The 16,478-nt window shown below is 46.5% G+C and overlaps 1 protein-coding gene and 1 long non-coding RNA gene across 2 annotated transcripts; both read right to left on the bottom strand.

Moving 5' to 3' along the window:
- Positions 1-119: 119 nt before the first annotated feature.
- Positions 120-6,241, bottom strand: LOC121080163 (ankyrin repeat domain-containing protein 26-like). Its single transcript, XM_040578034.1, has 6 exons — positions 6,062-6,241; positions 4,595-4,750; positions 4,037-4,171; positions 2,847-2,958; positions 2,290-2,431; positions 120-788 (listed from the first exon to the last, which is right to left on the bottom strand). Exons 1-5 carry the CDS (start codon positions 6,239-6,241, stop codon positions 2,427-2,429), a joined length of 588 nt encoding a protein of 195 aa, XP_040433968.1. The 3' UTR covers positions 120-788; positions 2,290-2,426.
- Positions 6,242-6,248: 7 nt separating this feature from the next.
- On the bottom strand, positions 6,249-8,207 carry LOC121080172. The gene is made up of 2 exons (XR_005825274.1): positions 8,178-8,207; positions 6,249-7,015 (listed from the first exon to the last, which is right to left on the bottom strand). It is a non-coding gene; the product is annotated as an uncharacterized LOC121080172 (long non-coding RNA).
- Between the last annotated feature and the right edge of the window lie 8,271 nt (positions 8,208-16,478).

Below are 16,478 nucleotides of genomic sequence, written 5' to 3'. Positions count from 1 at the left end.
TGCTTGTGTGCCATCGTTAGCCCGGGGCAAATGGATGCCAAAGGAACAAACAGCAAGGGTTAATATAGCGGGAGGGGGGCGGGGGGGGGGGGACACCTGTAGGCATCATCTAGTTACCTGCCTTGCCATGACAGGGTCAGAAAGTTACTTTCCAGTAAATGTGACCGAGCTGGCACTGCCACAAAAGAACACAAGCGGCCACTGAGTGTATGGAAACATAGTCCAGAAATCAAAAGACAGGTCGTGCCTTTGGTATAGATTAGGAGGATGGTTCCCAACTTTTGTACTGCTGCGGTGATGCCGCTAGGTAGTTCAGCGTGGTGAAACCTTATTGTAAGTACCATAAGGTTTTGGGGTGATGTCACAGTCCAGTATACCCTAGATGGTTTGACTCATGGAACACCTTGGCAGCACACTTCTTCCTCTTAGAAACTGTCTCTTGCCAATGAGTTTGTGAAAAACGGAGAGATGGGAAAGAAATCCTAAATCAGAGAGAGGGACACACTTCACTGTGATTAGCGCTGAAAATATTGATTACAACAGGACAGGAATCTGGTACCACTTTTTAGGGAGAAGATTCAGCCCTTTGAAATACCTTCTTTTTCTTCATCGCTAATAATGGTACAGCTCCTAAAACCTTCATTTTCCTTTCTGGAATGAGCCTTCACAGCTTTATCAAGCCTGTTCACCCTGGCAGTGTTCTCCCGACCAAAGTGGCTGATGTACAGTCACTTTACTTAGCTGATCCTCAGTGTATTAGCAGCGTTCTGTTACTGTAGACGTGATCTCTAGAAGGAAAAGCTATAATAAATAATAATAATAATAATTTTAAAAAGACAGAAAAAAGACTTTTGTTGAAAACACAGCCAAGTAAATTCAGGTTGCAAAACCTGAATTCTATGAGTTTTGGGAAATGGCTATGAGCAGCAGCCATTTCAAGAGCACCTCTGTAATCAGTCTGACCATTTAATGGGGGAGAGCAAAACGCATGTTTTAATTGGGTGTATTTGTTTTCTTCCAGACATTAGAAGAAAGGCAGGAATTTATATACAAGGTGGCAATACAGAGTAAACACAATCCATCTCTGCTTTTTCCAGGAGGAAGTATTTCTTCTCTAGTCCTTTTCCAAGTGCACGCATGCTCAGCCACAAAAACTTGGGTTTTTTACAGCTCATTCCCCAGCCAAGACCAGGAGACTCTACAGTTCCTGTGCAATGTCAAATGTTTCAGAATGGTATTAACCCCCCCCGTGATTACCCAGTTTTAGTTGGTAGGGACTTTGGTAGCTGGCTGGGCTGAAATTCAGTTTCAGGCTTGGAAGCTAAGAGAGTGCTGATGGGTCCTGTGGATATAGTGTTATGGGCACAACAGGAACTGTTTGTTTATTATTAGACAGAAAGGATGCAAAATTAAAAACTAGAATCTATCACCCAGAGCAACCTCAGAAGCACTTCTGGGAACTCTCCTTCTGGGTCTCCATGACAAGGGAAAGACGGACTGAGTCAGCTACTAGTAAGCAACAAGTTACAGGGTTTTTTCCGCATCACCTCACACTGCATTGTGCCCTGGGAAGCAAAGACACCATTCCGAAAAGCAAACCCCCACCTGCCTCCTGCTCAACTCGTGCCCGAGACAGGCTTCAGGGGGTGACCTTGGGCAAGGCCAACTGCACAGAGTTGTTCCGAGTGACGGTGGCGTTACTCCCCTCTCTTCCGAGAGGGAATGCATCCGTCGGAGCCCGACGATGCTGCCACGGCCTCAAGCTGCAGCCAGGCCTGTGCTGGGCCTTCACTGCTCTCAGCCCTGGCCCTCACCCATGGACGTGACGTCCCAGTAGGACTGCAGACCTGCCCATCCCTATGGACCGGCCTGGTGATCTGCACTCTTGGAGGACTCTGCTTACTGTCCCCAGAACTGTCCCCAGAACTCTTCTGCTCTTCTTGGTGAGGGCCTGTGGGGCTGATCCCTGGCCCGTGTGGTCACAGACCCTGCCAGCCTTGCTGTGGCTCTTGCTTTGCCCTTCCTCTGCAGGACAGCCTACCCCTGATGTGCCCTCGCAGATACTGCTGTGTACGTAACACTTCCATCTTTACCCCTAAGAGCTACATCAGTATTACAGGCGCCTACTACTGTGACCATAGAAGGAACATCAAAAACCAGCCAAATAATTTCAGAAATACAGCCAAGAAAAAAGTAGTCAAAATCAACAACATGAAAAGAAGTATAAAGAAAGAACAAAGGTTACAAAAGAAAAACCACCACAATAACCCAAACAAAAATAAAGCTCACCTTTGTTCTTAATCTGCCAATTTCATTGACCATTTCAGAATACCTGTTCTTCGCTTCTCCCTGCAAATTCAGCTGGGACAGTCCCCCTCTCGCCTCATACACCCTTAGTTCCTTCGTAGCTCTGCTCAGCAGCCTCTTCAACCTGCACAGCAAACTAGTCATGAAAACAATGAAGCAAAGGAACAAAACTGGACTTTTTCACATACTCTCATGTAAACAGCACAGACATAGCTTGCTTTATCTTTAATGTACTTGACACACCAGGAATTACCAGGAAAAAACAGTATTCCTGTGCCACATACGCTTGGAGAGTCCAGATTTCACCTGAAAAGAGGAATGAAAGACTCCCTTTTTCCCAGGAGAACTGCAGGGCAACCTGCATCTGCAGTTGTTTTGGCAGCTATTGAAAACTAGGGGCTGGTGTACAGAAGTACCTTGCAAGAACTAACACGAGGCTGGCATCTGCTCACAATTAGGTACACCTATTTTTACACTAAAGTTTAATAAAACATGACTTCTACGCAGGGATACCTCTTCACCACGCTAAAAAGCCGTACCTCTTACACCTTTCTGCAGATCGAGGTTTCTTTTCATTTCTTGGGCCAGACGTAGTTCAACTGGGCGTTTCAACTCTACCAGCTTCTTCACTTCCTTTCTTTCACTCTCGCACTTTCAAAAGGGAAAAGAAAGATGTATCACACACACAGAGCACAGGAAAAATACCGACGTACAGTCTGTGCATCTAGCGCTCTCCACAGAGAAGCTGCCGGACGTCTCTATCCGTTAGCCACGTTCCACAGAATGCCATGGGACGGAATTCCTGAGGCTATTCCATCCATCCCTTCAGGTTTCACATCAAACAGACCAATACGTAACTACAGAAACAGATGCCCTCGCCTGAAGCAAAGGCCATCCTCTTCTAGACATAACAGGTGGAAAAGATGCTGGAGAACACTTTTGGCAGTGCCTCTGCTCACAGTAGGGATTACGTAGGTATGCACTTCATGGGAGAACATCGATCCATCCAAAGCTTTCATGGGATCTTCCACCAACCAGCAGGCAGGGGCTTGTGGAGGAATCTGATCTTTTGGAGTTCTTCAACATTTTATTCCCCTCGGCCATTACCTCCACCTCTCCTGTGTGGGCATTTACTTAGCCACATGCTGGTTTTCCTCCTCTTGGTGTTTTCTCAGCCACACCAGAGGAGAGCTGGCAGCTGTTTTGACTTTGTACTTCCATTTTCCCTCTACAGAAAAGGAGAAAAGGGGAAGGCCGCCCCTTGGCAACTGGCAGGCGCTGCTTGTTTCCCAAGCACTCGTTCATTTACCCAGCATTCCTTCAGTATGTTTTTCTGCAAGGCTTTTAAGCTCCCGCTACGCTGAAAACATACAGCAGCTCCTCCATACACGCACTGGAAACATCAAGCATTTTAAACCTGCCTAGAAACCAAGGGGTCAGAAGATGACCACACAAAATCCAAGGAAGAACTGGGAACTGTGGCCTTGCTCGATGTGCTCAACTGATAGCAAACCACACTGGGAACTCTTCCCAACAGAGCCACTCCAGAACTTACACAAAGATACCCATCTAGCTTTTATTTGCTTCCTCCGTGACCCCCAAACGATAAGGTACTCGCAGCCTGAATGGCAGGGATAACAGAAAGCAATGATATGTAAGAACCTGACCAGAAGGTGCAAGTGGTTCTCCTGGGTATTGGCTCGGCGCCTGGAGAATTTTCCGGGCTCACCTGTTGCAACAGTTCAGCCTTCTCCTCGTCCAGCTGAGCAACGCGCTCTTCAAGGTGGGATCTTGACTTCAAGTGCTCCTCCCACGTGCTGTGCAAGTCCTTGGATGTCAGAGCCAGCATGTTCTGCTTCTGCGTCTGTGAAAGCAACAGTGGCAGAAGAAAAAGTAAGGTGGCCGGAAAAGACAAGAGCGCTGGAGAATGCAGTAACTTACACAGAAACAGGCCTAAGCTCTCCTCCACCCATCCAAGACCTATGGCCAAGGTTGATGTGGAGTGTAAAACACACCTTAGGAACCATAACCAAGAACAGCAGCTGGAGCTGGTGGGAAGAAGGAATACTCTAGAAGCGACAGGATGAGGTTACAACTTTGGGGCATAAGATGACATGCACACACACACACAAAATCACCCTACAGCTTTCCTGCAAAGCTCCTCTGGTTCCCTCTATACTTCAGTTTTCGTAAGAACACTGAAAAAGGTGGTGCAAAAGGACAACATTCGCTCCTACTTTCAACAGCTACACTCAGATTTATCCATATAGTTACAGACATTAAGTACCTTAGTTTTCAACTTTCTTTCCAACTCCTTTTGCAAGCGCAGCTTGTCTCTCTCCAGGTCACTGTGGTAGCGTGTAGTAACTTCAAGTGAAGCTTCTGGCATAGATTGCTTTTTAGGTGCATCAGCAAGCTCCTGCTGCAGTTGTCCAAACATGCCCTAACAAAACAGTTAAATTAGCATGAAGAAAGTTCTAAGAACATGAAATACGCCTTTAACTTATTTTATTATACAATTAGACCTGTCTAGATTGAACCCAAAAGTATGAAATTTTGCCTGCCACCAGCAGGCATCTGCATGGATGATGACCTCTCGTCATCTTTCTCAGCTGAGAACCTTTGACTATCAGCAGCTGTTCACGAGGATTTCTGTTTCCTAACACATAAAAAAGGCTCAGGTATTGTTCTTCCTTGAACAATACACAGGAACACACTGCCATCAGGTATTTTTTTCCTAACAAAACCCAAAGAAATCTGTTGTGATCTAAGAGCCACAGTTTGACTGCAAATATTACTCTGGTGACTGAAGGCAGGTCTTTGTGTTAGATTGTTCTTTCTTCTGTTTCTTCACTATACAAATACAATTAAATGAATACAAATATCTGAAAGCTCCTTTGAGATACACTTTAAGGGTATGTTGAATCACATCCTCTTGTAGTCTTCTTACTCAGCTCGTTTTAGAAGTACTGATAGATTAGGTTTACAAAAATCTGCATAGCTCATATATATATACAGCTATATACGTATACACACACACACACTCTCTCACATGATCTTCAAAAGGAACCCATTATTTTGGTAGTAAGAATACAAAGCAAGTCACAGTTTACAATGATTGACAGTACTGCTGGAGTGTGGCTACACATCATAAAAGAGAAAGCTTAAGGTCACCGTCTGACATGAACTTTGAGGAACAGGCAGGCCCCTCAGAACCCTCAAAACACATACAGAAATCAACAGCTGGACATTACTAATACTCTTCAATCTTGATAGCAGCTTACAGAGAACCTATTTTTTCCCCTCTGTAGAAGCTTCATATAAATCTATCCCCAACCACTTCACTTCTCTGTACCTTCATTTCTCAGCCCTCGTGTATTGGATGGTTCCTCCTTTTATACCACTCTCATTCATGTCATCAGTGCAATACTTACATCAAAACCATCAAATACTTAAGACTATTCTATAGGGCATAACATGGACTAAGGAAAATAGATGAAAAAAAGTTCTAGAGAAGAATCACCTTTCTTGATCAGAGCTTAGACTTGGATACCTTTTTTCTGTTCTCTGCTTAGATCTGAGGACTAATATCCCCGTTGCCAAAACTTTCCGCAATTCCGAGAGAAACATAACAAACCAGAACAAATCAGTATTCTTTGGTCCCATGCACATAACATACCAGGTACACTGTAGAAACAAAATAATTTCAAGAACGGACAAACTTTAAATTGTTCTTTCTAAGCATATCCTTTACCTCTCTTTCTACTTTGTCAGTCTCATATTCGAAGACTTGTTCCCTTAAATCAGTACACTTGGCATTTAAATCCTTGTTTCGCTCTTCTATTAGATAAACTTGCTTTTCCCTATCAGCTCTAAGTTTGCTGAAAAGGTCATTAAAACAGTGCTGCACATAATCCACTATTTTTTCTTTCATGATCCTCTTGTTCTGCATCTCTTCCCATTGCTGATGGAGTAAAAAGGTTTTCACTCTGGAGCTGGGCCAATCGCTCCTGCAAGGACTCCTGTTTTATTACAAGTTTGCTTACTGGATCTTTCTCAAGTTGTCGAGCATGATCACATTCCTTTGCCCGACACTGGCCTTGACTTAATTCTTTTTTGCCATTTCTAAAAGCAAAGCTTTTTCTCTGAGCATTTGCTTCAACTGGTGAAGCTCATTTTCTAGCCTATTAGCTTTGCTTTCAGCTTTACACAGCTGCAGAGACAAGCTCTTGTTGGTTTCTTGCACGTCAGAGAGGTCACGATGGAGCTCGACTTGCAAGCAAAGGCATTCATCACGTTCTCTGTGAAATCTTCGTTCAGCATTGCTTTTTGATGACAAATGAAGTTCAAGTTCTTGAACTGCAGCGTTCAGGGAGGAACGAAATGGTTCAATTTCTGTCTCTAGCCTGTCTTTGCTTTTGTTTGTCTGCTCAAGTTTGGAAGTCAGCACTGCAGATTCTGTCTTTAGTAAGTCCAGCTCCGTGTTGAACTGAAAAAACATTTGTCTTAACGCTTCCTTGTTCAGTTTAAGTTCCTTTTTGAGAGCTTCATTTTTTTCTTTCAAGGTCTCATTTTCCTTTAAATATTTCCCTTGTTCCTCCTGGTGCCTAAGTCTTACTTGAGTGAGTTCTAGCCTTAGCATAGCAATCTCATCTTGTAGTAACTGATTCTTGTACAACAGATCCTGTTCTCTGTCAGTGCTGGATTCCTGAATGACAGGGAACATGAATAAAGAGCCAATTGGGAAATGAATCTACAAAAAACCTGCAGCAATAAACTGCATTTTAACATTTCTAGTACTAAAGCATGACTTCAAAGATGAAGTTTCAGGCAATAAGCTACTCTGTGAACCCACGCACATGTACAATGTACGTACACAACGGAAGTGCAACATATCCTTAAAACCTAAATGAACATCCCAAATATACAGTTACGTTTTTTTCCCCCCTTAAACCAGCAACCAAAGCTTTTAAAATGACAGCGCTTTCTTGTATGTGCATGCCTTTATAATACTGCCTTTAAGGTTGAATTAGTTGTGCTACAGATCTGGTAAAAACAAGGCTAGAAAGGGTATTTTCCTTCTCAAATGTCTTCTGAACACTTATCCTTTTGTGTTACTGGAAGTTAGCTATGAAACTCAATCACCCCTGGAATGCAATAGTCCTGTATATTTCCTCTTTATTGTATGTATAACCTTTTTCCGCTTAAACACATTCACCCTACGTTTATTGGGCAGCACAGCCAAGAACAAAAAGGCTTCCAGGCACTGCACATTCTTTAGGAAATTCAGTAAACTCTTTTCAAGATCTTTTTTAATACAGTGCTTATGATTGCTTTTTCTCCTCCAGTTACTCTAACTCTTACAGAGAGTTGAATTCATTGCTGATATTCGATCATAAAATTTTAGTTATGTGGAGGTGGAAAAGAAAGGCATACTTGAAGTAAGTTCAATAAGGGAATAACTAATTTAAAAAAAAAAAAAAAAAAAGCAATGGAAACACAAACACTGTCAAACAACTTTCTTCCTGGTCAACCTTGCCATAGGTAGCTAGGTGTTTCACTGCTAGAAAGCCTAAAAAGTGATGACAAAATGTCTATGAAATGGAAAATAACAGATAGGTTAAGAAACGGTGTAAACAGTGTCTTCTATTAGTTTCCTACTTGCACAAGTAATTCAGGTACATACAGGAGTGATGCTGCTTTCCAGAACTTTTAGACATAAGAGAAAACAAGAAAGGTATTTACCCAGATAAGTTACACTGGCAAACAGTAAATAAACCATCAAGAAACAGAAAAAGTTATGTAAGATTTATTATGACTTTAAAACAAACATGGTGAAATTTAATTTATTAGAAAAAAAATCTGCTTACCTCTGATTTTTTTCCTATAGATCTTCTTGTGGGCACCGGGGCCCGGGGGGCAGCGATCTCCCTCGGGCTCTCGGCAGAGGAGCTCGGCAGCAGCCCGGGCTGCGAGAGGGGGGCGGCTCGGGGGGCGGGGGGCCACCCGGGGCGGGGGGACACCCCTCCCGGCCGGCGGGCGGTCCGGCAGGCGGTGCCGCGGGCTGGAGCGACCCCGCCCGCCCCTCCCTCGGGGACAGCCGGCGGCTGGAACCCGGTGGCCGCCCCCCGCCCCCCCCGCGCCGCGGTGCGCTCGCTGCGGGGTGCGCCGGCGGGGCCGCTGTGCCCGGGCCGCAGACCCCGCACGGCAGCCGGGGAGGGCTCCGCCGTCCCCCCCCGCCCTGCCCGGGGGCGGCTGCGGGAGCGGCGCGGGCGAGCCGGGGGAGCTGCGGGTGACGGGCGCCCCCCGAGCGGTTGCGGAGGACGGGAACGGCCGCGGCAGAGGCCGCGAGTGCGGCGTGAAGGTGCCGGTCAGCCGGAGCCGCCGCCCGCGGGGGGCCCGGGCTCGCTGCCGGGTCTCCGCGCGGTCGGGGCTGTCGCTGCCGAGGTTCGAGACGTTTCGCCGCCGCCCCTCGCCCCGGCACGCTCCTGCGACGGCGGCGCTGGCCGTGCCCGGCTCGGGGCAGGCGTTTGCCAGCCGGAGACCGGACCCCTTTTCCGGGAGAGGCCGGAGCGAGGCGGCGAGCGCCGGGGAGCGCGCAGGGAAGGGAGCGGGCAGCCCTCCGCAGGGGGCGAGCCCGGGGGCTGCGCTGCGGCTCCGCACTCGCGGCTCCGCCTCAGCCGCAGGCAGCCCCCGCAGAGCCGCCCCCGGCCCCGCGCCGCGCCGCAGGCAGCCCCCGGCGCCCCGGGAGGCGCTGCGGACCGACGGCTTGCACATCGGTGGTCAGCAGAAGGCAGCTCTGCGCCTTAAGTGGCGACGTAGAGAAAAGATGTGTCTGCAGCGAAGCACAGGAGAGGGTCCGGAGGACAGAGCGTGTTGCAGGCGCTTGGCAGCACACGGCCTCGGGAGGGGGAACAGACGCCATGGGTCAAGCTGGGGCATAAGGTAAGGTCAAGGAGAACCAGTTGGTTAATGGGACCAAACAGAAATGACTTGAACTGTGCATGAACACTTGAGTGAAAGTTAAGACCGCTGTGCCTTTAAATGGGGACGAGGCTCGTAAGACCCAGTGAGGATTAAGTGTGACTAAAGGTCATCGTAAACGGTTTTTCCAGGTGTATAAAGTATTTTCCTGTCGCGACGAGCTGTGCTAGCTTTGTGGGTTTGCCCCCCAGCTCCCATCCCCGCAGAGACGCGTGCCTGGTCCCTCGGCCGTGCGGGTGCTCGATCCGTTGCACGGCGGGCGATGGGATCCGGCCGTTCGACGGCAGCATCAGGTCCCGAGGAGACGGTCGCTGCCAGCCCCGGCCGGGCTCGGCGCTCGGCGGGGCTGCGCGACGTCCCGGTGCGACATGTCCCTTCCCGGGGCTCGCCCCCCGTCTGGGTGCGAGGGGGGGTGGCGGCGCGGCGGGTGGCGGGCCTGCCGGGGTGGGAGATGCGGCTCCAGGTGCTTTGCCCGCCGGCCCGGACGGTGCTTTCGCCTCTCGTTACGCGTTCGGGGGAGGCAGGAGGGTCGCCGTTACCGTCAGCGAGCCCGTGCTGCCGCCGCTGCCCGGCGTCGGGGCTGTGTGGCATCCCGGGGTGGCGGGGAGCGGAGCGATGCGCCTCGTCCTTGCAGGGTGCTGAGCTGCCCTTCCCCGGGGCCAGGGCTCGCTGCCGCTTCCAGCTGCACAGGATTTGGTCCTGCAGCCTCAGTGTGAGGGCTGGATTTTCGCGAAACGAGGAGGAGCTGCTGGCACCTTCTGTACTGACGGGCGGCTTGATTTCTTGCCGTGCTTTTCGTACATCTTTAATAGCCCGGTGGAGTACAAATTGTAAAGGAAACTTCATACGCAGAGTTTTAGAGTTTGAAGAGAGATTATTCACCCTCTAGCTGTCGTGAGGTTTCACCTCTCCTTCCTGGCAGGGCTGATCTTCCAGTTAGAAGTGAAACAAGGTCAAACGGTTAAAAAAAAAGGCTTCCTTCTGTCAGGGCGAATCTAAATCAATCAAATTCCCGGGCACCAAAGTGTGTTGTGTAACAAATGGGAGTGCAAAGGTAAGCACGTAGCTTTGCGTGAGCGAGAGCAGTTGTGGGACTTCTCTGTAAGTTCTAACACCTTGCTCTTTGCGCTGTTCTTCTGCAAATTTGCCTGGATTTTAAGTATGGACAGAAGAGGGAGAGAACGAACATATGCATTTGATTTGCTTAATAGAAAATATCTTGGCAGAAACACATGCTTGTGCTGTGTATTCTGTTAAGAGTTTGGCTTTTTAAAATACTCATGTGTTCTGTCTAATGAAAAGCTGGTAGTATCTCCCATTCACCTAAGAATATGTTCAAACATAGCTTGAGATATGCTGCTAATCACGTTAAGAAAAATGTATAGCTTAATATCAAACTAGCTAAAGTGCAGTCACTGGGGAATATCTCGGTGCTTGTAAACTTTAATTTAAAGAGTGCTGTGAGGCTGGATTACCCGATAACCAGTACAATTGAAACAGCAGTATACCCCCTCTTTTTTGAAGGAAGACTGTAGGTCGTTTTGAACAGCATAGAATCATAGAATCATTTAGGTTGGAAAAGTCCTTTAAGATCATTGAGTCCAGCCATTAACCTAACACTGCCAAGTCCATCACTAAACTGTGTCCCTGAGCACCACATCTACACATCTTTGAAATGCCTCCAGGGATGGTGAGGCCACCCTGAAACTTCCCTGGGCAGCTGGTTCCAGTCCTTGACAACCCTTTCAGTGAAGAATTTTTTCCTAATGTCCAATCTAAACCTCCCCTGGGGCAACCTGAGGCCATTTCCTCTTGTCCTATCCCTTGTATCCTTGTTGGATCTGGTAGAAATGATCCCCAGATGGCAGTGTGTAAAGGATTAATTTAAATTCCAGATTCTGGTTGCCTGGCATTAGCAAAAATAAAGCTTTTGTGTTATTTCTCTTAACAGTTAAAAATTAGATGCAGGAAAAATAAAGAGAAACACTAAGTACTGAATTCCTCCCCCCCCCCCCCCCCCCTCCATTTACATTTTGGTAAGAGGGAACTAATTTGCTCTCCTGTCTGCTGTGCATCCTGGTGCTGAGCTAATCTTTTCTATGCCCTAGATTGTTATTAGCCTTGCTTGCTTATTACTGAAAGATTTACTTTCTAGGACTCCTTTTAATTCCATTTGGTCCTACACTGCCTTTTGTCTTAAATGTTATTTTTTTGTAGTGTCCTTTGAAAGATTCTTGGCCTTTTCTAACCCGGGACAAATTTATAGTAGCCTGGTCGAGTTTTCCTAATCATTAACGATCTTCCCAGCAGGATATGTTCTTTGTCTTCTTCCTAACGTGATTCAGGACATACTCTGTTTTAAAGTGCCTTTACCCTTGAACCATTGTGCTGGGATTTAGTGTATTAACCCAAACTCTAGTAGATTTTTCTTGAGGCTTTTCTGTGTCACTTTGCACAGCACTCATAAGATACCCGCTGTCAAAGTGCTTGCACTTTAGTAATAACACCTTGGCATTGTTAAAGTAAGTATGTTTAAATTTTCCTTTGGCCGACTCATCTGTTTTAATTCCTTAAGTATTCAGATTTGTTCTGAGACAGGTCGAGGAAAGGAGCACTTGTTCTTTACAGAGGATGAAATAGCAGAAATAAATGTGTAAATAGGCATGACCATTAGGCCATTAGGGGTGTTTCTGTGGGTATGTCTGCTATGCCCAGAATGGTGTAAGAACAGTAATCCGCTTTGCAAATTTGGCTGTATGACCATATCACTATGTTTAGAGGTGCAGGCATCAATAGATGCAAGTGTTTTCACAGAATTAAGAAAACCATCTTGTCCATGCAGTCCAGCCATAAATGATGCACAGAACAACAAATGATAGAAAAAAAAAAAAAGTCTTTTCAGACGCATATGAGCAAATAGAGTATTCTGTGCTGTCCTGTACACGCATGTGTGTACATGTATTCGTAGCCAGTGAGTCATGGCTCCTAAGCCTGATTTAAAAACTGAATGAGTTCATTATAATCTCCTCCCCTCCCCCCCCCCCCCCAAAAAAAAAAATATCTGAGGAATCAATCTAATCTGCTTTACTAAATATACATGTGAAAATGCTTACCAGGGATAAACCTGGGGACTCTACATATTTCTCTCTTTTTTCCTCCAACAGAATGAAATCACCTTTGAGACAATAAAGGAGTTAGAAGAGGAGCCAGTGTGTCCCATTCAGTATTCTCTGTGTATCTGCGTGCACCGCTTCCCCTGTTTGGTTCCTGATCTAGACGGGAAGGACAGGGAGGGTGTAAGGACACTGCAACTCTCAGAGAGAAGATCGGCTTTTGTGCTGGCTTCAGCCAGTTCTGAGCTCTTTGGGGCTTAAATCTCCCAGAATGGGTGTGATGTTGAGTTGTCTACTCCAGGGCAAATGGAGAGGAGGAGGGGCGCCTGGAGGGAGGACCACTGGCTCAGGGGACACCCTGAGCATCAGAAGTTGTTGGAACCACTGATGACTAGAGCTGTGACCAGGGGGGACCTCTCAGATTTCTCTGCATGTGGTACCCCAGTTGCTGGGACATACATTAAGCAGAGATTGTGCGGTGTGGTGGGAGGGTGACTTGGTTTGCAAAGGGGGAGCTCAGGCCAAACCCCTGCCAGGCAGGTAGAACTGCAGATCCTCCCTGTGCTTCGCGTTCACCTTGCCTATGACAACGTGCCACAGAAAAGCTGAGCACAGCCCTTTGCTGACGCCCAGCAGCTTGTGCTCCCTGCTGTGCCCCTCTGAAATGTTTTGGTTGATCGTCATTTCATGGAGAGCTCTATTGTCCCCACAGCCAGGGCTACTGCAGCAGTAGCAAACCAGGGCTTCTAGTTACTCCCCGACACCTGCCTTCCTCCCCCTCTGCATCTCCCCAGCTCTCACAGAGGAGGGGTTGCCAGTGGTGCCTTCTTCAGGCAGGGCACACCTGCAGCTTCCATTGAATACCCTCCTTTCCTTTGAAAGCCCTGCCTCTTTCTGGCGGGCGGGGTTTGCTCATTTCCATGAGCGCTTTTGCAGGTGGTGGTGACATGGGGAGGAAAGGGACATACAGTGCTGGAGGTAAAGAGCCGCTGCGCGTCTGTTTACACCGTGTTTGTACAGCTGAGGTGGGTACAAATAGGGGTGGCTTTGCTGGAGAACTTTGCCAGGGATATAACTGACCGCCTGTTTGGGAGTCCCAGAGCAGCACGTTCGGTAACAGGAGATCGCTGCGCTGCCTGCCCTTGCCGTTGCTCTTGCGCATGCGGCAGTAAATACCTCCTCTGCACAAAACTGAGTCCGGGTAGAGTCCATGGAGACAGTTTTGGTAAGAGTCCCAGGTGCTGCAGAAAAGCAGTCTGAGGTCTCAGCTGAGCTGTACTGCTTCAGAAGGGAGATTAGCCATAGATAGGTACGTGGTTTCTTTCTCAAAGAGGGAAGGATGGTGTGGGATGATAGTCCTTTGCTCGGTGGTCCTGTGGGCGTGTGCACTGGAGAGGAGCCATCACAGGCCACCTCTTCCTGAGCAAGCCACCACTGTGGGAGGCACTGAGATGCTCAGCAGAGGCAGTTTAGGAGCGACAGGGGTGGTCTGTCGTGCTGCTTGGAGGTAATCCCCTCCATACAACCCTGAGATGCAACGTACCCAGCTAGAAGGAATCCCAGAAGAGATGGACAAAAAGATGAACACGTGCAGGTATTGCTCCCCAGCAACATGCGAAAAAATTCATCAGCAGTACATATCCTGGCATGTATCCGTTCATATGGAAGGTGAATATTTATGGTTTTTAGTGTAAGTCAAAAGTTGTTGGACAGTCTGGTTTGCCTTGGAACGAAACCATACAATTAAATTTCGCGAAGCAACCCGTGTTTCAAATCCGTGGACAAGGTGAAATGCCATGTGCATGAGAGCGTTTCTCATCAGCGCGGATCTTTGCTGTCTCTAAAGCAGTGCAGGCTGGGGCTGTGGGTGCTACTGGAGATACGCAGCCCGCCTGCACTGCAGGAAGGTCATTCTGGTCTGACTGTCAGATGGAGCTGTATGTTGTACAATAGTGTACGTGTTGTGCCAAGCTTTCTGCAGGTAAAGAAAGAAGCAGTCATGTATTTGACAACAGCAATCATAGGTGATGCTGTGAAGAAATTCAGGGAAAATCTGCGGCGCATGGGATTTTGACTACAACCAAGCTGTAGTTCTGACTTGTCTTGGTCACTTTAATTAGTAATGTGTCATTAATTTAAAAATAACCGGTGCAGTTAAAAGAGCATGGGTGTTGGTCAGAAATGCCTGGTTTCTCGTGTAAATTGACCAAGTCAGACGCACTGATGCAAGTGCCTGGATGAATCGGTAAAACAGGGCTGGGCTAGCCAGGGTTGGCACGGGCAGCGTGTGCGACACGTAGTTGTTTAGGCAATAGCTCTAATTCAGAGTTACGATGGAGGTGCTGAATGTGCTTGGTTTTGAAAGCACGCAGTGTTCGTTAGCTTCAACGGAAACTGCAGGATCCTGCTGTTCAAATCAATGAAACTGTGAGATACAATCCACTGTTCAGGAAAGTCAGAATATGTTTTTAAGGAAGTCTCTGTTGGTAGGTAAAACCGCTGCTGAAGCGATAGCAGCGATGGAGCGTGTGTAAAAGAGCCTAGGGAGACCTGCAGCCTTCTGGAGCCAGGCAGAGTATTTCCTGTTCACTTTAGCTATTGGTCACGAAGGGAAGATGCTTCCTACAAATTGGGGTTTGTTCTAATGGAAATAGGTGACTTGTGAATAAAGAGGGCAGTGCAGAGTTGTCTTTTTTCCCCATTTTTGGAAAACAGAATGCATTATTGTTCCAGTTTAACAATAGGTGGCACTTGGTTCCAGTGCAAGTAGTTATCTCTTCATTGCCATAAAAAGAAATCCATACAATTATATCAGTTCTGATTCTGAATCAAAGAATGAAAATAGCTTCTAAACAGGGTCTTGACTAATAATTCATGTGCTGTGGTATCTGCATGGTGTGTCTTCATTGCCTTTCACTAAAATTCCTCTTTCCTGTGAAATCAGTTGTGTTTGTGGGTTTGGGATCTTTTTTTCTTTCCTCCCCTTGTTCGCAGTTCCACTTGATTTTTTTCTGGTGGTGTTACAACGAACATTGTGCAGTCCTCCTAACGCTTTGTCCATCAGTAATGTTTTCACTTTTTTCTTGTTCATGTTTTAAGAGACACTATTGTTTTCTTTCTAAGGGCTGTATTTTTGTTATGTCTTGCATCATGAGTGAATTCAAAGTACTTTCAATGGCATAATACACTTTGTAGTGTAATTTTGTGAAAATGCTTCTCTATGAATTAAAAAAAGATCATTTTATATTATTTCAGGGGTAAACCCTGAATTAATCAATCTTGGATGTGGTGTTTCTGTCTTCTAGAAATACGTGAAGCTTAACTTTATTTTTATAGGTTAAGAAGGAAAAAAGCAAACAAAGATGTTCAAAAGTGCAGGCCGATGCAAAACAGGAATGTGTGGATAAATTAAATAACATCACTAATCGGCAAATGAAACAAAATATTACTGTAAGGAAGAATGACTGTTTGAAAATGGAGAATGAAAACACGATAGAAGAAAAAGACAAAAAGAGTTTTTCATCTGGGGAGAGCTCAAAATTGATTAAAATGCCAATGAAAGGGTAAGCTGAGGAAATGTTCTCTAATTCTTATTTGTAGTACTATGTAAGTGTCTTAGGTTTTCTAATACTGTGGTAGTTGAAGTAGTTTCCTTAGTGGTGAAAGCCATAGTGAGTAGTCCACTGCTTCTCAAAAAATGAAGAAAAATTCTTTTTAGACAAAATAAAGCGCACGATGGAGGTTCAAATTTATTGCCTGCTCTAAAAAAAGAAAAGGGGAAAACAAAAGAAAACGCCCACCTAAATTCCTGTGATTTCCATGTCAACACTGAGGTAAAATGCATCTTCAAAACCAGAACTGAAGACTGGAAAAAGCAGTTATTTTTGTAGGAAATGGCCACCTAGAAAAGAAAAGTAGGAACTTGGGGTTTGCTACTACTCCCTTTTCTAGGTGATTTTAGTGATCTCCGTGCAGTTGTTGTTTTCCTTTTCATTAAGTTAATATGCCCTTTGTCGGGAGAGGGGAAAAGATGGTATTACCAAACCAATCTCAAAAGTCTAAAGAAGGCACACG

This window comes from Falco naumanni, chromosome 21, assembly GCF_017639655.2.
Source record: "Falco naumanni isolate bFalNau1 chromosome 21, bFalNau1.pat, whole genome shotgun sequence".
Classification (NCBI taxonomy): Eukaryota; Metazoa; Chordata; class Aves; order Falconiformes; family Falconidae; genus Falco; species Falco naumanni.
Note: the sequence above shows the minus strand (reverse complement) of the source record. Positions and strands in the feature narration are given on the sequence as shown.

Bases quoted from the DNA above. Each gene is read 5' to 3' on its own strand.
- LOC121080163 (XM_040578034.1), bottom strand. From the start codon at position 6,241: ATGAAAGAAAAAATAGTGGATTATGTGCAGCACTGTTTTAATGACCTT. The intron at 4,751-6,061 runs GTAAAGGATATG...CTGTTTTGTTAG, and splicing joins CTGACAAAGTAGAAAGAGAG to GGCATGTTTGGACAACTGCA. The intron at 2,959-4,036 runs GTGAGCCCGGAA...CCCTTTTGAAAG, and splicing joins AGGCTGAACTGTTGCAACAG to TGCGAGAGTGAAAGAAAGGA.